Genomic DNA, 19,818 nt, shown 5'->3' on the forward strand with positions numbered 1-19,818 from the left:
TTTGCGATTCTCACGCGCGCACGCCTGTCTACGATCAAGAGTCACGAAACTCGACGTTGCGAATGCGAATTTGACCTCATCAACGCGTCCTCGTATCTGCGAAAAGACGACCCATCGCCCTAGTCGCAGCCTGAGCTCCATTTCGCTTCGCGCGACCACCCGACGTCGCCATGTCGGCCTTTGGAGGCTTTGGAGGCTTCGGCGCGAACAACAACAACAACACTAACAACACCACCCAGTCCAGCGGTTTCGGTGGATTTGGCGCGAGCAATACCAACAACACTGCAACTGGTGGTAAGTCGAACGACCCTAGCAAAGAGCATCAGAAACAAAGAAACTCACATCTGGCTGCAGGTTTCGGTAGCGGGGGCTCAGCCTTTGGCCAGACTGCCAACACCAACACTGGCGGTGGTCTATTTGGCGGAGGCGCAGCGACGACCAACACAGGTGGAGGCTTTGGTTCCTCAACAAGTATGTCTGCTACATATTTGCCTCGGAATGTCCCACTAACACTTCATGCAGGTGGCGGCTTCGGCGCGAACAGCAACACCGGCAACACGAGCGGGTTCGGTGCCAACAAAGCGTTCGGAGGCGGATCCCTCTTCGGTAGTGGCACACAGCAAAACACAGGCAGTAGCTTCGGAGGATTCGGAGCTACCGCAAACAATACCACGACCAACACGGGTGGCTTTGGTGCCGCCGCCAGCAACACCGGAGGAGGCTTGTTCGGCAGCACCACTGCGGCAAAGCCGGCATTTGGGTCTACCGGTACTACGGGGGGTTTGTTTGGCGGCGGTAACAACGCGACAACAACCACCAATACTGGCTTTGGAAGTGGTGGCTTCGGCGGTGGCAGCACCTTGGGCGCAAGTACTGACACGCCCCCTGGGACGGCTGGAACCGGTTTCCAGGCGCACACCGAAAAGGAGGCCAATTCTTCCGTGACGAATTCGTTCCAGAATATTCTGTTCCAAGACCCCTACAAGAAGTGGTCCAGCGACGAGCTACGACTAGCTGATTACGCTCAGGGACGCCGTCATGGTAACGGAGCAACTGGCGGAGGCGGCGCTTTCGGCGTGAGCTCTGGGTTTGGAGGAGGAGGCTTCGGCGCCAACACGACAACACAGCCAAGAACTGGCGGAGGTCTCTTCGGCAGTAGCAACAACACCACGAGCAACACCGGAGGCGTCTTTGGATCGGCCAACAACACGAACACATCCACCTTTGGCCAGTCGAACCAGACTGGGTTCGGCGCTGGCACGAGCAACACTGCTACCGGAGGAGGCCTATTTGGTAGCAAACCCGCAGGTGGCGGCCTCTTCGGTTCAGGCACCACTTCCCAACCCCAGAGCACTGGGTTTGGAGCTGGTAACACTGGTGGCGGGTTTGGCGCGACGAACACGACCAATACTTCGGCCTTTGGCGGCAGTGGAACCACTGGCGGTGGCCTGTTCGGCAACACCAACCAGAACAAACCGGCGGGAGGTCTCTTCGGCAGTTCGTCGACCAACAACACCACAGGCGGCTTTGGAGGCAATACAACAAGCGCCTTTGGCCAGAACACCAACACCGCCATTACAGGCGGCGGTTTGTTTGGAGGCAGCAACACCCAGCAGAGCAACACGGGCGGCGGCCTCTTTGGGGGTGCGAACAACAACACCCAACAGCAGAATACAGGAGGCGCATTTGGTGGTTTCGGACAGAATCAAAACACCCAGCAGCAAGCCAGCGGAGGTCTTTTCGGGGGCAACCAACAAAAACCTGGAGGACTGTTCGGCAGCACCCCGCAGCAGAGCAACACTGGTGGTGGCGGTGGTCTTTTTGGCAACGCCAACAACAACCAGCAACAAACGAATGCCTTCGGCGGTGGTGCTAGTAACACGAACACTGGGGGTGGTTTGTTTGGTAGCAAGCCTGCTGGTGGCGGTGTCTTCGGACAGCCCGCTCAGCAAAACACCGGCGGTGGCGGCCTCTTTGGCAACGCCAACCAGCAGACCAATACGGGTGGAGGGCTCTTTGGCAATGCGAATAACAACCAGAGCAACGAGCAGAAACCCAGCCTGTTTGGCGGCAGCACCACTCAGAACACTGGAGGAATGTTCGGCGGCCAAACCAACCAAGGCACTGGCGGAGGCATGTTCGGTAACAGCACGAACCAACAAAACCAGGGTATGGGCAACTCGATGCTGGGCAACTCACAGAGCGCTCCCCAAGGTCTGACGGCCAACCTCAACGACGTTTCGGCGTATGGTAGCCCGTCACTCTTCACCAATGTCAGTGGCAATGAGATTGCTAACCCTGGTCCGCTTGCGACGCCTCTTAATGCGAGCTCCAAGCCCAAGCGAAGTTCTATCCTGCCAATGTACAAGCTAGCTCCCGCCTCTGCCTCTCGCTTTGCCACACCGCAGAAGCGTGGTTTCGGGTTCTCCTACAGCACGTACGGTACCCCTGGTGGTAGTCCTGCTAGTAGTATAGCCAGCACACCAGGTACGGCCGGTCGCAGCTTGCTCGGAGCGAGCTCCAGTGGATCGCTGAGCAAGAGCGTGTCAGTGAGCAACCTTCGCCGGAGCTTTGCCAACGAGGAAAGCGCACTCTCGCCTGCCGGTATCGGCACCACCACCAATGGGTCACGATGGTACGGCAGCACTGGCTCGAAGAAGCTCGTCATCAACCGCGATCTCCGTACCGATCTCTTCTCAACGCCACAAAAGGAGAGACCGGCCATCGAGGCGGGATCGAGCCAGCGCAAGGTCGTTCAGAAGCGGGTCAGCTTCGACACTATGGACGCCGGCGACGAACAGCCTGTCCGCGGAGCCCTTCCAGCGGCCGAGGAGGAACAGGATGCCCAGGCTGACGAAACGCCTCGTCAGAACCGTATCTCCAGTGGCAAATCCTCTTCTACCCCCGATGTCGACGCTTCTATGGTTGAGGAGGAGGATAACATGGCCACTCCCGGCCGACGCTCCTCAGCTGGCGTCGACGACCTCGTCCCTGGCGAGTACTGGTCTGTCCCATCATTTGACGAGCTGGAGCAGTTGAACCGAGTCCAGCGTACCAAGGTTCCCGAACTCAAGGTTGGTCGTGTCAACGTCGGTCATGTCCAGTTTCTTCAGCCTGTCGATATCAGCGCCTTTTCCGTTGATGAGCTTCGCGGAGGCGTCATTGTATTGGAGCCTCGTTCAGCTACCGTCTACCCTCAGAACCATAAGAAGCCACCTGTTGGACACGGTCTCAATGTCCCCTCGCGTATCAAGCTGGAGCAGGCATGGGCCCGATCCGGCCGCGACAGGAAGATCACCAAAGATGATCGGAGACTGGCAAAGCACATCAACAAGCTGAAGAGCATGCCCGACACCCACTTTGAGCACTATGACCCGAGGACGGGTGAGTGGACGTTCACTGTCGACCATTTCACAACGTATGGCATGGACGACGACGACGACGACGACGAAGACGAGTCGACGATGCCACCTCAGGAAGAGCCGAAGGCATTGACCGAGTCTCAGCACCTAGCTCTGGACGCGTCGATGTCTTCTTCCATTGGAGATGACACCTTTCAGTTCAGGCGATCCCGAGGTTTGCCGGGCGCTTTCGACGAGCCCGAGGTGAACATGCTCGTTACGGACAACCAGGCTGCAGCACCGAAGGAGTCTTTTTTAGGGGTTAGCTCCGCGGATCCTGCACAAAATGACGTTTGGCTTTCCCTCGAGGAGGAGCAGGCCGAGCCCATGAGTGAAGGATATGACGTGTCCGATGAAGAGTCGACGAGCTCCATCGCCGGACAGCATCTTGCCGCGGAGCATGATTATGTTTCGTCAGAGGAGGACTTTGACCAGGAAGAGCCTGCAAAGGGCACCCCTGGCGGCGTCCTCCGTGCGAGGATGAGGGCCCTGAAGGAGTCGGCGGGCCCTGCCAACTTTGAAGTCGCAGACGGCGACGACTGGGCCGAGATGCTGAAGAAAACGGTCAGCCCGGCCAAGAGAGACCGTCGCATGCTCAAAGAACTCAACGACGCCTCGCCCACCCGTCAGACAGGCCTCGATATTTTTGCGGAGCAGGAGGCAGGCGACGTCGATCTGAGAAAGTCGTCCATTTGGAAAAGGAACACAACAACACAGAAGAAGGATGCCTTTGCAGCTAACACTGTTGGCGCTGACAAAGGACGTGGTTTCGCGACAAGCATCGATCTCATGAACTCATTGTTCGAGAGGCCTCAACCCAAGCCGAAGACTGCAGCGTCTAACTTGCGGTCTTCCGTCTCGGCCACAAAAGGCTTCCCTCAGGTCGGTACCCTTGTCGCATTTTGAAGTTTTCATGGGGCTCTAGATTGAATCATGTACTTAATTGTAGTCTATGAGAAAAAAATGCTAAACTTTTGTGTTATTCTAGTTCCCGTACGCCCGACACGACAAGGCCATTGTGATCGATGAAGAAAAGCAAGCTTTCCACGACGGTGGTTGTCCGAGATGGGGACCAGGCGAGACACTCGTGGTCCCTCGGTTCAATGGATCCCAGCACATGCGACGGTCCCTGCGCGAAGTCTCCGATATCCTTACGCTTCACAAGTCGTCCATCCAAAGCTCCCACCAGACCTTGCGACTGGGCAAATTCTCGACTGTTTCCTCGAAGACGCTTCTCCAGAACCAGGATAAGCTGACTGTTGTCACTCTACAAGACGGTGTGCCGTTGGCCCAGCTCCAAGCGTCCAGCGTGCAGGATGTCTTTCATCACCGCAACATGAGCGACTCGTCAAGCCTGCACGAGAAGCGGACTTGGGAGCTTGCCAGCATTCTCTTTGATGAGCAGAGCGAGCCTGGCAGCCTGCGCAAGGCCCGTTTGTCAGTCTTCTGGAAGGATCTGGTTGATCAGGCCTCCTCGGTGCTGGTCGGTCTCGCTGGATCGAAAGAGCAGAAGGCTCTCGCGTCTCTGGCCGGGCACCGAATTACCGATGCCTGCAGATACCTCCTCGAGGGGCAGAACTTTCACCTGGCAACCATGGTACCGCTCATTGGCGCTGGCGACTCAGCCAAAGAGAATATGCGTGAGCAGGTCAAGGGGTGGCATGACTCGAAGATGCTATCTGAGTTCTCCGAGCCCATTCGGGCCATCTATGAGCTACTCGCTGGTAACCCCAGTGTCTGTGATGGCATGAAGAATGGTCCCGTGGAGGATCGCGTCGAGTCCTTTGTTATCTCGAAGAGGTTTGGCCTGAACTGGAAACAGGCCTTTGGTCTCCGTCTGTGGTACGGCATGTCGCAAAGTCAGGATCCTGCGGAAGCCATCAAGCGATTTGCCGAGGATATCGATCAGGACCGCGAAGATCTGCCTAAGCCTTGGTATATGGAGGAAGGCATCGATGCCTTGTGGTACGACTACGGGGCCCATCACCGCCAGGACCTCATGTGGGGACTCATGCAAATCTATGCCAACCCCAGTGCCGACCTCGAAGCCGTCCTGCGTCCGGAGAATTCGCAGCTGTCCCCTCTCGATATGAGGCTCACTTGGCAGCTTGGTGTGGCACTCTGCGCCACTGGCAAGGTCAAATTCGGAGAGAAGAATGCGGAGAAGGCTGATGCCGCGACCATTTCGTATGCCGCACAACTGACGAGCGCCGGGGAGTGGCTTGAGGCGACATTCGTTTTGCTTCACCTGAGCGACCCTTCTGCCCGCAAGATGGCCATTCAGGACCACCTGTGCCGCCACGCCGGTCTGATCGAACCTGATTCAGACACCTTCGCCCTTCTTGCAGACCGTTACCAAATCCCCTCCGCGTGGATCTGGGAGGCCCTCGCCATATACATGCGTAGTGTCAAGCAAGATCCCACCGCGGAGGTCCAATGCCTCGTCAAGGCAGGCGCTTTCTCCGAGAGCCACCATGTGCTGACGACCAAAGTTGCGCCCAAGGCTATCATCGAGCGGGACTACGCCAGCCTGGCGGCTCTGCTGTCGCAGTTCGATGAGCACCTCCACATGGTCCCCGAGTGGCACCAGGGCGGTAGCATCTACAGCTTGTTCCTGACACTGGTGCAGCACCGCAGCCGGGGTGAAACGGCTCCTCGGTCGGTGGTGGAGAAACTCTTGGCTGGCTTGCAGAACGAGCAGGTGTCTGGTGACAATATTATTCGCTATGCCGCTCTGTCAGACATGGCGAACGAGACCGCCAAGGAGATTGTCAAGTTGACTAGAAACCAGCAGGTGAGTAAACCAGGTCTCTCGAGTTCCGAGTATGTGGCTTACGAATACCAGGATGGCGACTTCCGATCGCGGATACTCAATCTGCCGCTGACGCAGGATCGTCTGCTGGCGTATTCGGTGGATTTAGGGATGGAGCGATACAGGGAGGTCATGTCGCACTGAGGAATCGTTCATGTAAGATGTTGTCTTTAGCAGGTAGGGGAAAAAGGAAGGGGTCCGCAGCTCTCTTGTTTTGCAATTAAGATCTGGTATATTATAATCCGTAGCATGATGATAGATAGCTCGGGGCGAAGGAAATCAGAGAATCCTTGTGCCATATCGCATGATCCGCCGCTGTCACGACGGATGACTCAGCCTTGTATTGCACTATACTCATGTAGCGTGATGGATTTGGTCTTTGACTGGCAACAATTTCACCATCGCCATGCCTAAGCCGAAGAACTGGCCCCCTGCCCTACGCTACGTCTCGGCCCCATCACAGGACAAAGGGTTCACGCGACGGATTAAGTGGTGCTTAAGACGCAGCCGCCCTCGATCCCCACTGTGCCTGCATTAGCAATATCTCTGCCGGAGTGTTGCAAGTGCTGCATGTGCTGCTTGGGCTGGACGTGCAGTTGGTGCACCCGATCTTGCTGGGGTGCTGTTGGCGACTTTTGCAAGGAGACTTGGGATTGGTGTCTGAACTGTCTGAACGGCAGAATCCAGTCAATATCTTACCACGTTAAGGAGCCAAGGACGCGGGACGCTGTATTGATCTACCAGCCTCGAAAGGCATGCTGCTCTTCAAGTAGCTCCATCAAAGCCAAGTCAGAACATTCACCCTCACCAGCTGGGTGGTCGGAAGAATCCCATGAAACCTCATCTTTCACTAGCACATCCCAAGGCTGAGACGTGTGTGTCCGGCAGTCCTTATTGTCACACCATAATAGGTGCCTGCTTCCTTCGTCAAAGATTTTGTTCCGCCACTGCTGATCAAGTAGGCTGATCCAACCCACACTGATAGGCTTCTTTATGCGCCAGGAGTGACGGAAGCTCAAAGAGACGTAACCACGCAAGAGGCGCCACATATACGACGCACCACACTCGCGACATCTGAAAAAGGATTTCCTTCCACACCGACAAGATTGGTTGAGATCGTGCCAATTTTTCGAACCTTGACCCTTTAAAGAGTTTAATCCGGCCTCCGAGGGCCAAGACGACTCGGTTCTGAAACAATGGCAGATACCTGTCTGGACGAACTCGAGGATCTCTCTGTCCGGTGAGACGTGTGGACATATCTTATGTTCTTCGAGGGCTTGCACAACCAAGCTCGAGAGCTCACCCTGAAGAACACGTAGACTAGGCGTGAAAGACGAGGGTATTTCTAGGAGCGGCAGATCCCATCCATACTCGACAACAACATGCGATCCAGGACTTGAAGCATCGCTAAACGCAATGAGCCTCGGATATCCGTGTATGCCAAGCATACTGCTCGTGATTTTGCTGTCGCTTCGTACGGATTCGTGTGATGGGTGCGCACAAAAGCGTCCATACTCCTCGGCAGCTCCCGCTGTAGTCTCGGTCCTCCTGGAAAGGGCATCCATGTCCCGCCACATGGTGCGTTTGTTGGTCGCGTCAAAATGACCTTGGCTATGGCAGCATAGCGAGATCTCCCCCTGGCGTCCTATGCAAAGCAGTCTGCCTCCGCAAAGATCGTGCCTCGCCCTGTCTTCTGACAAGAACATGAAGGCACTGTGGTTTGTTTTGCAACCCGAGCAGTAGTAGTGTGAGTGGAGCTTCTGCCAACGTTGCCTCCAGGTGCCGCTCGTGAACATCTCCTGGCAAGAATCGCAATGGAGGTGCTGGAGAAGGCGAACACTTGCCACGTAGAGGCTCCCCCGCGTCAACCGAGAACGATCGAAGGCTTTGTGGCAACTGTATGAATCGGAAGCCTCGTGGAGATGTGCGAACTCGTCCTTGTCAAAAATTGTCATGAATATGGCCGAAGTATGCCGAAGCCAGTACATAGCCAGAGGCCACTCGCTGACATGCTTCATTATCAGCAGCAGAATGTCTGAAGGCAATTCCAAGAGCCCAAGCCTGCTTTTCCGACCATTCAAAGAATTTTGATCTGGCGATGCTTCGAACCCAAACGTCAACAGATCATTGTAGGATTTCTCGTCCTCTGGCTCGCCTTCTGACACGGAACAGGAGCTGCTCAGGGCCAAAGACTCAAGACAACCAATGTCCCTTCCCTCAATCCTCCTGGGCGTGGCCGACTCTCGGCTCTGATCTGAACGGGGCTTCAAAGTCTTGGGAACATTGCATAGAGGCTTAGGCTTTTTCTTTCGATATCTCAAGCTCGAGAATGAAGATAGTGTATCAATTTCTCGCAGGCTTTCCGCATGACGCTGAGCCAAAGCACCATGGCTGTAAAGGCCTGAGATGTACGTGTCCAAACGCCCCGTTTCGATATCGTTCCAGTCTTGCCACATTATCCAAGTAGAGATGAAATGTGAGAGAAGTGAGTATTTGGCTGGGATATGAAGGTAGGGTGTTTCGAGGTGTTTGGGTGCTGATGGAGGAGGTGAAGAGGCAGCGTGAGAAGAGGAAAAAAAGTCAAGTCTAGACAATTTTGATTAGGTATCCTTCTTGTAGGCCTGCTCAATTCGAATGCAATGTGTGCGTGAGCTGGGTCCTAGCAGAAGGTTCGAGCAGGTGCTGAACCCATCAGAACTCAAAACAGTTGAGGTTCTCAGCCAGAACTTTCTACATCTCATCATTGGTGTCCGGCAAGGTTCCGCCCCGGCTCGAAAGTCGGCTACACCAGCATAATGGTACGTTCGAAAATGCCGATAGCAGAGGAGCTGTGGCACCCGACGGCTTGCAAGGCCATGTTTACCTGGTATACACGGATTGCAGGCAGGCTAAGAGCGTCAACTGACAGAGCGACGACATTTCGACAGTTCGACCGCCAAGACGTGGTGACTGTACTCCTATTATCCCTCCTCCTCCCTACGCCCACCAAACTCTGCGTTTGGCTTGTCTTTCACGCCTCGGTAGTCATTGGGCCTCGTTGCCCTGCAGGCTCGCATCGACGGCAAGGTCTGCCTCACGGTCGAGCCACAGGTCGTAGTCCGAGTGCGGATCAGTCGTGGACGACGTGTGCGTCCGGCCGAGATATGGCACGATAAAGGTGCCTGGTCTGAGATCACGCGTGGCGAAGAGACCGCACTGCCCGCAGGCGGGATATGTTGGGTTACTCCAGACGAGGAGATCCATGTGATCCGCGCGTCTGCCTCATTGTCTGCCTGGCAGGGCCGCGTTTGGCATGATCTGGCTACCTAAATAAGCGGACCACATGTTAGGTCAGAACCACACCACGCTAGTCGGCGAATGATTGAGTCACCCGGCGTTGAGTGGTTGCCTCGCTTGGAGCCCATGTCAGCTCCCCGCCTCCATCACGAATGGCGTCCCAATGACTGCCACTTCTGGCGCCTTGGCCAACCTTCTTCATCATCCACACAAACCCTATTGGCTTGCGACACGAGCTGTATCGGGCTACCTACTATGTATTCCCCAACAAAGCGCCTGTTTGGGTTGCAGCCCGCAGTCCAGTCTGGTATCTCATCCTTTGACGACGTGTCACGCAGCACGCTGACATGGACTCACGCTGATGCTGACATAGCTATATAGTCCAGCATTAGTCGCCAGGGCCGATCCCCAGGCACTCGCTGTGCTGTTCACTCAAGAATCCACGAGATTTACACAAGGCAACAACAGATCTATGCCGCGATGGTGAGCTGCTAATTTCGGAATGATGCCCATGAACATAACTGATTAGCTCCTTAGAGAGTCCCCTTTACCAACAACGCGGAGGTGGAACTCCCCGTCAGAGAAAAGCACACCCCCGACCAAGACGATGCTCTTCAAATGCATGCGTTGCCATCGCGCGATGCCTTGCTCGTCAAGATCCAGCCACCCAAAGCGCCAGCCCAACAAGTCAACCATGTACCATGCGACATCGTTCTGGTCATCGACGTGTCGGGGAGTATGGGTACAGATGCGAACGTCCCGGGAGAAACCGAGAGTACCGGGCTCAACGTTTTGGACCTGGTCAAACATGCGGCTCGGACAATCATCGAGACCTTGGATGAAGGTGATCGCCTGGGGGTGGTCACCTTCCAGTCCCGCGCACAAACGGTCCAAGGTCTCACTGTTATGACGGAGGACAACAAGAAGCTCACGTGGGACCGCATCCAAACCATCCACCCCTCGCACGCCACGAATCTCTGGCACGGATTGCTCCACGGCTTGGATGTCTTCAAGGACGGTGGTGGCAGCTCAAGGGTGCCGTCCATGATGGTGCTGACTGACGGCATGCCGAATCAGATGAACCCTGCGGCGGGATTCGTGGCCAAGCTACGGGAAATGCTACCGCTGCCCGCCTCCATCTCCACGTTCGGTTTCGGGTATGAGCTCGAGTCTGGGCTGCTCAAGTCGATTGCCGAGATTGGCGGCGGCAACTATGCCTTCATCCCTGACGCGGGCATGATTGGAACCGTCTTTGTGCACGCCATCGCTAACATGCAGTCCACCTACGCCATCAATACCGTGCTGGAACTGGAGTACGCGTACCCTCTGGCCGTCAATGTCTCGACAGGTCCAACAGTGGATCAGCAGGCGCCTTGTGAACAAGGATCACACATGCGTCTCCGGGTTCCCCTTGGCAGCTTGTTGTACGGACAGTCGAAGGACGTCTTTCTCAACGTTGAAAATGCGCGGAAGAAGGATGCCTTTGTCTCTGAAGACAATGCCGTCATCAAAGCCAAGCTTCTGTACGAGGCTGTCCACCTCACCCCAAAGGCCGCCGAGGCCAATGAGCAAGTGACTCTCACTGCAGAGTGCAGTATGATTGCCGAGTCTGAGATCGGCGCCGACATTGTGGCGTACCACGAGTCTCGCGCGCGGATATGCGAATTTCTGAGCTCCCTGTTCCACTTAAACAAGCTCGAGGAACACCGTGCGATCTCACGTGACAATCTGCCCGCCAAGCAGGAAGAACTCGAGCAGTTGCTCGAGGTGCTGCCAGCAAAGAAGTACTCTGACGAGAAGAACAGTTCGCTCATCACGGATCTCGTAGGAGAGAGTCCGCATGGTCAAGTCTCCTTGGCCCTCAAGAATGCAGAGTACTTCCAAAGATGGGGTCGGCATTACATCCCCTCCCTGATGAACGCCCACGCCCGCCAGGAATGCAACTCGTTCAAAGACCCGGGACCTCTTCAGTACGGCACCGACAGCACGCTCTTTGTCGAATGCCGAAAGCGCCTCGACTCTGCATTTGACAGATTACCCCCACCCGAGCCAGCAATACCGTCCTTTTTAGGACGGCCAGGAAAGCGCAGTCTCCTCGGGAAAGCTATGAGGACACTTGCGGGCTCGGGGCCAGCCTCGATTTCCATGTCGGCATACAATAATCCTTGTGGGGTGTGCTTTGCGGCTTCGACGCCAGTTGGACTCGCCTCGGGCCGCACCGTGCCGATCAGGAAGCTCCAACGAGGCGTCAAAGTGCAGACGCCGGTGGGACCGCGCAAGGTGGCTGTCGTCCTCAAGACACGAGTGGAAGGGGCAACTCTGTGCCGGGTGAATGGTGTCCTGGTGACACCGTGGCATCCCATCTCAAAGGACGAGAAGACATGGGCGTTCCCGGCCTCCTGCGCTGAGGGCGCGGCCCGATACACTGGCTCCATCTATTCGATCATGCTGCAGAGGGATAATAACGCGAGGGCTCATGGTATTCGCGTTGGTGGTATGTGGGGTGTCACATTGGGCCACGGGCTAGTCAAGGGCTCGGATGTCAGAGCGCATGCTTTCTTTGGAGACTATAACAGGGTTGTCAAGTCCCTGGTACAGTTGGGTCGCGAGAACGGGGCTCTGCCAGATTCGAAGTCAGCATTGCGCAAAAAGGGGGTTGTTGTTGGCAATGGAGTCAGTAGGGATGGTAGGACTGGACTGGTCACGGGGTTCAGTGCTGCGTGATGGTGGTCCTTGAACGGTAAATAATGAGAATGCATAACTTGGATGGTCATGTAGACCGACTTGCTTTCTTAGACACTGGGTTTTATCGAAGCACTGAGGTTACTTAGGGGGGCTGTTGTACAGGTTTCTTCCTGCGGTTGGCGACAGTGGTGAGTCTTTCATCCGATGCAACAGGCGCGCTACAAGGCGGCGAGGTTTCAATGATGATGAGTACAAAGTTCATGCGATCTCCTTCCATCTGATGTCAAACCTCCTGATGAACTTCGCTGGGAGTTCTTGCCCCAGTTCTCGCAGCTTACCCATGACGTCGAAGCCTGCCGGGCAAGTATATAACTGTGCCCTGTAGTTGATGTTCTCTTCCCACTCCAACATCAACGAAACTCTTCTTCATCTCTCGAACCTCACAGCAGATTTTGTTCGGCTCTTCTCTATCTCTTTAAAGCTTCAGAAGCCCTTCGATAGGCTGAACTCAAGTTACGATCGACCATCATGGCTGAAACGTCGAACAGCGGCACCGCGCCGCCGCATGAACGTTCCAAGAAACAGAAGCACGACACCTCCGGGGATTCCGCAGAGACAACGTCTTTTGCTTGGGATATTGCGGAAGACAAATCCATTGCCGGAAGAATTGCTCTCAAGGAGACCGCAGTTGAAAATGCTGCAGCTCATGTGAACCAGCTTATGGACCTCTTGCAACAACACGCGGATGATGCCGGCGCGCCTCCTCCCCTCAAGGCTGCACTTAACTCATGGATAGCAGAGGCTGGTGAGTTGAACACTTGAGTGACCTTCAATCGTCGCCTAAGTACTGACTTTGGGTAGACGAGACACTGCAGAGTCACCAGGATTTTCAAGTTCTTGTAGGCGTCGTGGGCCAGACTGGCGTTGGCAAAACCTCCTTGCTCAATGCCATGCTCGGAGAGTACGAGCTCTTGCCTTCAGGCCACGAAAGAGCCGCAACGGCAGTGTGTTGCAAGGTCGCATGGAACTACGACATGGACCCGGGCCATGAGTGTCGCGCCGAAGTGTTCTTCCAGGACCTGAGCGAGATCAAACTGCAGATCCTCGGCACTCTACAGGCAATCAGGAGCATGGTCTCGATAGCCAACGACACCAGCTACTTGAAAGAGGACGACCGGATCAATGATGCAGCAGTGGCCGCAGCCGAGGCCAAGCACGGCATGGACAAGATCCGCGCGGTATGGAACCTGGATGAGGCGGATATTCGACGTTCCGTTCTGGCTTGCGGCAACGACAACAAGCTCGCAGCCATGGCTCAGACGATCTTACAGACCAACCCAGATCTCATCAATGTCCTCAAATCACGACAAATTGAGCTGAAGGGTGCGACTGGTGAGGACTTGGCCAAACAGATCAAACCTTACCTCGACGCGACTACGTCGGTCCTCGGGGGCAGCGATGTGGCCATGTGGCCGTTAATTTGCAATGTCAACGTCCATATACGGAGCGAGATCTTACGCCACGGGATCTGTCTTGTTGACCTTCCTGGAGTCGGTGACGCGGTGGAGAGCCGTGTTAAAGTCGCCAGTGACTTCCACAAAAAGCTTGAGGTCACCATGATCGTCGCCGCTATCCAGCGCGCGGCCGACGAAAGAACAACGCTAAGACTTTTGAATGACTCTCAAGAGATGCGAGCGCGCCTGACGGCTGGAACAAATCAGCATGCGTTCGGTGTTGTGCTGACCAAGATGGACGACCTGGACATTAATTCATACGTCAAGAGTTCAAGGGCTGCCGAGCACGACCCCTATGTCCAAAAGCACATGACAGACATGAAAGCTGCCCAAGAAATCATTGATAGCATTATCGGGAGCGAGAAGTTCATCGAAAAGGCAAATAAAAGGCTCACATCTCAGCTGAAGAAGCTGAAGAAGAAGCTCAAGACAGACGCAGTAACGGCCAAGGGCAGTGATACCGAAAAGGAGATTAAGGGAGTCAAGTCCAAACTAGAATCTGGAGAGCACCAAATGGAGAGTCTTCGAGAGGACGCAAAGCCCTTTCAGGGGATCGTTGACAATGCGATGCTGCATCTACGCCATTGGGCGACCGTAACGCGAAACGCTGCCGTCGCTGAAAGAATGCAGGAGGACTTTCTGCGTCGACAACGTCGGACTACAGTAGACGGCGACCTTGAAGACCCGGAGCACTTGAGCACGCTGGCGGTCCACGCCACAAGCTCCCAGGCGTTCTGGCGACTTCGCAACGGGAATGACAGCAACTTATCTTTCCCGACGGAAAGGTATACAGGCGTCCCCCAGATGATCCAGTGGATCTACAAAGCGACGGCGGAGCGCCGAGAGAAGCATCTGGACGTTACAATCCAGCGACTACTCCAGTGCATGAACAGCATTGACAACTGGTCCAAGACCTGCCAATCGGACTTGCGCATCATCGTCGACTACAACGGACTTCAGGATGCTCTGAAGCAAGAGAGCAAGAAACTACAGACCGTAAGTATCATCGCCAAGCCGGCGCTGTGATCATTATCTAATACTCCCCAGGATTGTGCCAAGGAACTGCGGGAACTGTTTGGAGAGATAACAAATGTTGATCCCTTTGGAAATTTGGCATCGGCCAAGAAGAAGTTCCGACCTCGCGCGAAGACTATCGCAAGCCGATGGCACCTGAAGTTTCCCGAAGACGAGACATCCAAAGAACATCTGCGCTGGAACTCGTATCTGGCGGTGGTGAAGCGGAAGGGGGGGCCATATTCCCCAACCGCGAACTCAGACATTGAGTACGACTGGATACCCAAGCTGTAAGAACACTTCCCTGCGTAAGTGTGTCGCCTCGCTGACATCTCCTAGCTATCGACCCATCATCCTTGAAATGTCAGCCTTTATCAACCACAGTGTCAACACCAAGATCCCCGGCCTCTGGGATAAGCGCAAAGCCAATGTCAAGCAGGTCCTCGAAGCGCACTTCAAACAGCTGATAGAGGTTGCGCAGAAATTTGACGCGACGCTCTCGCACCACCTAGACGAGCGAAAGGCGGACATCGCCACGAACCGCAAGTTGATCTTCTCACAGACAACCCAGAGACTCGATGCATTCCGGCAGAGCGTGGATGTGCTGGGTGCTGCGCATGCTTACGCTTCTGGGCTTCTGAAAAGGTGCTTCGAGTTCATGGAGACAGAGATTACAGGTGAGACAACCCAAACCTATCTGTGAGAAGACATACTAATGTGCTGCAGGGCAAAAGTCGTATCTGCGCCGTCGTGAGTATGTCGAGGAGTTCGTCGGTAGACGCTCGAACGACATCTTCAACGGCATCATCAAAGCCATGAGCGACGATTACAAGGAGAAGAAGAAGGTACTGAAGAACGACTTGGAGCAACTCGCTGATGAACTGGTCAAGCGAGTCTCCACGGGCGTCTACCTGCTCATCGACAACCTTCTCGGTGACTCCACGACCTCGGACAAGCTCACCGTGCAGTCTCGCGTGCAGGAAACCCTCGCTGCCTGGAGGAAGGAATGGCAATCTCCCGAGGCCTTCGAGCACATGCTCTTGGAAGATGTCAGCATTCCCCCGGAACTTCTCGAGGAGGACTTGAAAGCTCGAAAGGCCGCAGCCAAGAAGAAGAAGAATGATGACGATGACTCGGACGACGACGATAGCAGCGAAGAAAGCAGCGACGATGAGCCAGAGGAGACAGTCAAGGTCAAGAAGGAAGGGGATGCGAATAATGAGTGAGGTGGAGCACATCTCTGCGTCTTTTGACATTGGCATCTCGCATGGGTTCCGGGTGGTACGGTTTATTTCAGGGGTCACGAACAATTGGTCGTCAAAAGGGCATTGCTTGTACCGGGGGTTGTTTGCAACAAAAGAAATTCGGACTCACAACCAAGATGAGTTTGAGGCTCCGCATCTGGCCGCGCAAATACATTTGGCTTAGTCTGTCCGTCTTGCCAGGCAGGAGGGCGAGTGACAGCAAGGAGTTGAGTTCTTTCTATAAGACACTTTGCTTGGAACGCAACAGGGATAGTAGCAACAGATGAGACGCAATGAAAATGGCAATCTTGAATCCTGTGCATGGTGGAGTGATGTAGTCTTATCGCCTGCATGTTATTTAGTACTTGGGGCCATGTTTTCTTGGTAGCCCCTGAGTTCGATGGTGTTTATTTGGCACGACACCATTGCTGCCATGAAATGCAGAAGAAATTGTATGAATCAATGTTTTTGATTCATATCCAGTGTCTGGGCTCGATCTCATAGTTTCTTTTCATTATTTTGAGCTTCTTTGCGCTGTGTGTTTTAATCTTACACTGCAACCGTATGTTTGTTTTATTTAATCATTGTCAAGGCAGACAGCCTTTTAGCTCGACCGGCTACGTGCGATGGAGAATGCATACATGGCAAATAAATTTGATTGTCAGGCCTGGCGACAAGATTGTTATACTCCACGGGCCCTGGCAGCCTTGATCTTCTCCCGACCTGAAGCTCCAGCCAACATGGTTTAGGGTAGGCGAATAGCTACCTGTTCTCACCAGCATCACCAGATTCGTCAAGCTACGGCCATATCCATCGTTGACGCAAATTGACATCTGACGCTGCTCCTGACTGACCACTATCGAGGATGGACATCAGCACTCATCGTTCCTCCACGTCCCGAATGGAGGCAGCCGAGCATTGCCGTGATCGAGTGCCGAGTGGGTCCAGGACTCCAGGCAGGCCGCTGGAAGCTGGGGTAGCGCACAGTACGTGCATGTGCCAGGACGCGGCATTCTCCGACGCAGGAGAGCCGAGAAGCATTATCCAATTCAAAAAGTGCTCAATTCTTACAAAGGAAACCTATTTGCACACTCAAAAACACATTCATAGACCATTGCAGCGCATCTGTGGCCTACAAACCCAGCACGACGACGGTGTCCGCCACAGTATCCGCCGCCGGACGACTCTCGATCTGGTGCGGGTGATTCCTTAACCGGCCGCCCAGCCATACGGAACGTACATATTCGTGCTCTACCTCATCACAGACGCCCGTCCGTCTTCACCTCACCGCAAGCCAATCCACCCCCCACAGCCGTCGCCATGTCATCCTTACCCAACGGCATCAAGGCCGTCCTCACAAAGGCGCCTTCCGACGTCGTCGTCCTCTCCTCCCTGCGCACGCCCATTACCCGCTCCTACAAGGGCCAGCTGAAAGACGCCTACCCGGAAGAGCTCCTCTCCACCGTCCTGCGTGCCACGCTCGACACCCACGGCAAAGATTGGATCGATCCCGCCGTCATCGAGGATGTCGCCGTGGGCGTCGTGCTCTCGGAGTTGGGCGGCTCCAAGGCCAGTCGCATGGCCATGAACCACGTTGGCTACCCCCACACCACCTCGCTCTACACCGTCAACCGCGCGTGTTCGTCGTCGCTGCAGGCGATTGCCAATGTCGCGGCGCAGATCCGCACTGGCATGATCAGCGTGGGCATCGGGGCTGGTATGGAGAGCATGACTAGGAACTATGGTAGTCGCGCCATCCCGGAGCACTACTGGCCTGCCCTCAAGGAGTCCCCCGTCAAGGACGCGAGGGACTGCGTCATGTCCATGGGCATCACCTCGGAGAACGTGGCGGAGCGGTATGGCGTGTCGCGCGGTGATCAGGATGCCTTTGCCGTCGAGTCGCATCGTCGCGCCGCCAAGGCCCGCGCGGACGGTAGCTTTGCGCAGGAGATTGTCCCCGTGACGACTCGATTCCAGGAGATGGACAAGCAAGGGAACAAGGTCGGCGACGAGAAGACAATTACAGCGCAGAACGATGACGGCATCCGAGACTCGATCAGCCTCGAGGCCCTCACGAAGCTGAAGCCCGCGTTCAAGCCGGACGGTGTCTCGACAGCCGGCAATTCGAGTCAGGTATCAGACGGCGCGGCGGCGACGCTGCTCATGCGACGCAGCACGGCGACGGAGCTTGGATTGAGCCAGCACATTATCGGCAAGTTTGTCAACGCTGTGACGGTGGGATGTGCCCCTGACGAGATGGGCATTGGACCGGCTCTGGCCATCCCCAAATTGTTGAAACAGGTTGGTCTTGAAAATGGCGATGTGCAGCGCTGGGAAATCAACGAGGCCTTTGCCAGCCAGGCCATCCACTGCGTGAGGGAGTTGGGTCTCGAAGAGGAGTGGACAAAGGGCAGAGTGAACCCTGACGGCGGCGCGATTGCGCTTGGCCACCCTCTGGGTGCCACGGGTGCGCGTATGACGAGCACTCTGCTGCATGGGTTGAAGAGGGACGGTGGTGAGGTCGGTGTCGTGAGCATGTGCGTGGGAACTGGGATGGGCATGGCCGGCTTGTACGTGCGCGAGTAAGCAAAGAGGTGCGAGAAAGTCCCCAATGTGATATATACAAGATGACTAGAATAGTTCTGATCTTCATGGTCGCCTACGAATACATGTGTACATACGACAGCGTGGACCCCTTTATACTGCGCTGCTTTGTGGGAGCGCCTCGAGAGCAAAGAAAATACCGTCAAAGTCATCAAATCATTACGATTTCATCTCACGTCCCACCCATTTCGAATATCACCCTTTGCCCTCAGACGCGGGCAGCCACCCAGGCGGCAGCGTCCGCAGCGTTCTCCTGGTAAAGCGTGTGCGCCTCGTTGGGGATAATGCTGCCGGCACAGATGGTGTCCCCAGCGCGGCAGATGACGCGAGTGCGCGACGAGGGGATGGAGCCAAAGGCCTGGTTCTGCTTGGGGTCGCCAAAGGTGAGGACTAGAACATGTCAGTGTCAAGTGTCTTGTCGATGAATTCATAGGCTCGACGTACCAGCGGTGATGCGGTTGGTCACAGCAGTCGAGAGCATCGCGGCAGCGTTGTGCACGAGCTGAGCACCCTGGCTGTAGCCGCTGAGAACAATCTCGGTGTTGGGACACTGGGTCGCAGCCTGTCAAGAAGTCAGTCGAGTCCATGGAATAGGAGGACACTTGGAATCATACCCTCTGCGCGAGAGAGGCGAGGGTCCTGCTGCCAGCCGCGTCGCCGCCGGAAAGGAAGCCAATGACGTTGGCCGGATAGTCCACGCCCTGCACGGCCAGGTTGTTGCGGCCGATGCGCGAGGCCAGGCTGTTGAAGAACAGAGGGCCGACAGCAGCCGGGTCGCCAATGTTGCCGTCCTGGCCGGTGCCTCGGGCGTAGATCAAGGTGACGGCGCGGCAGGCGGTGCCATCGGTGAGCTCGTTGGAGGTGCTGCTAGTGTACTGGCGAGCCTTGAGACCCGAGACATTCACGTTGAGCTTCTTCTCGTAGTAGCTCTCGAGCTCGGCGAGGGGGAAGTCCGCGTCCGCCTCGATAAGGGAGGCAATGTCGACCTCAGTCTCGACGGGGGCGGCGGCGGTGAAGCCAGCAGCGCAGAGGGCAAAGATGACCTGGGTGACCTTCATGATGAACGAGTGTGTATAAAAGAGTGGTGTTTGGGTGGGAACTTGTCGAGTGTGAGAGGGTTGGTTTCTGTGGCTTCAGAGGGCGCGTCCTGTCATTATATAGATGGTTCCAAGCAAGACCAATCGAGATATACAAATCACATGCCCATGTGGTACATGAATGAATGTCCCTGAGCAATCAAATAGTCAACCATTACCACGATGCCTTCG

At 55.4% G+C, this 19,818-nt stretch overlaps 6 protein-coding genes across 6 annotated transcripts; 4 read left to right on the plus strand and 2 right to left on the minus strand.

Moving 5' to 3' along the window:
* Nucleotides 1–170: 170 nt before the first annotated feature.
* Nucleotides 171–6,789, plus strand: F5Z01DRAFT_692510 (nuclear protein 96-domain-containing protein; the record flags this gene model as incomplete). The annotated part of the gene is made up of 4 exons (XM_046266186.1): nucleotides 171–294; nucleotides 355–471; nucleotides 523–4,283; nucleotides 4,390–6,789. The coding sequence occupies 4 exons, from the start codon at nucleotides 171–173 to the stop codon at nucleotides 6,355–6,357; spliced, it is 5,970 nt and encodes a 1,989-aa protein (XP_046115246.1). The 3' UTR covers nucleotides 6,358–6,789.
* A 161-nt stretch (nucleotides 6,790–6,950) lies between these two features.
* F5Z01DRAFT_639469 (uncharacterized protein) lies at nucleotides 6,951–8,669 on the minus strand (the record flags this gene model as incomplete). The annotated part of the gene is made up of 1 exon (XM_046262441.1): nucleotides 6,951–8,669. The coding sequence occupies one exon, from the start codon at nucleotides 8,667–8,669 to the stop codon at nucleotides 6,951–6,953; it is 1,719 nt and encodes a 572-aa protein (XP_046115247.1).
* A 1,438-nt stretch (nucleotides 8,670–10,107) lies between these two features.
* Nucleotides 10,108–12,213, plus strand: F5Z01DRAFT_683386 (hint-domain-containing protein; the record flags this gene model as incomplete). Its single annotated transcript, XM_046265843.1, has 1 exon — nucleotides 10,108–12,213. One exon carries the CDS (start codon nucleotides 10,108–10,110, stop codon nucleotides 12,211–12,213), a length of 2,106 nt encoding a protein of 701 aa, XP_046115248.1.
* Nucleotides 12,214–12,447: 234 nt separating this feature from the next.
* On the plus strand, nucleotides 12,448–16,113 carry F5Z01DRAFT_292574 (uncharacterized protein). Its single transcript, XM_046258817.1, has 5 exons — nucleotides 12,448–12,979; nucleotides 13,036–14,684; nucleotides 14,736–14,992; nucleotides 15,042–15,379; nucleotides 15,429–16,113. Exons 1-5 carry the CDS (start codon nucleotides 12,703–12,705, stop codon nucleotides 15,926–15,928), a joined length of 3,021 nt encoding a protein of 1,006 aa, XP_046115249.1. The 5' UTR covers nucleotides 12,448–12,702; the 3' UTR covers nucleotides 15,929–16,113.
* An 878-nt stretch (nucleotides 16,114–16,991) lies between these two features.
* Nucleotides 16,992–18,845, plus strand: F5Z01DRAFT_292804 (Thiolase, N-terminal domain-containing protein). Its single transcript, XM_046258818.1, has one exon. The coding sequence runs from the start codon at nucleotides 17,267–17,269 to the stop codon at nucleotides 18,530–18,532; it is 1,266 nt and encodes a 421-aa protein (XP_046115250.1). The 5' UTR covers nucleotides 16,992–17,266; the 3' UTR covers nucleotides 18,533–18,845.
* On the minus strand, nucleotides 18,646–19,702 carry F5Z01DRAFT_292807 (cutinase). The gene is made up of 3 exons (XM_046258819.1): nucleotides 19,165–19,702; nucleotides 18,995–19,112; nucleotides 18,646–18,940 (listed from the first exon to the last, which is right to left on the minus strand). Exons 1-3 carry the CDS (start codon nucleotides 19,606–19,608, stop codon nucleotides 18,759–18,761), a joined length of 744 nt encoding a protein of 247 aa, XP_046115251.1. The 5' UTR covers nucleotides 19,609–19,702; the 3' UTR covers nucleotides 18,646–18,758.
* Between the last annotated feature and the right edge of the window lie 116 nt (nucleotides 19,703–19,818).

Source organism: Emericellopsis atlantica, assembly GCF_019669845.1.
Source record: "Emericellopsis atlantica unplaced genomic scaffold F5Z01scaffold_28, whole genome shotgun sequence".
NCBI lineage: Eukaryota > Fungi > Ascomycota > Sordariomycetes > Hypocreales > Bionectriaceae > Emericellopsis > Emericellopsis atlantica.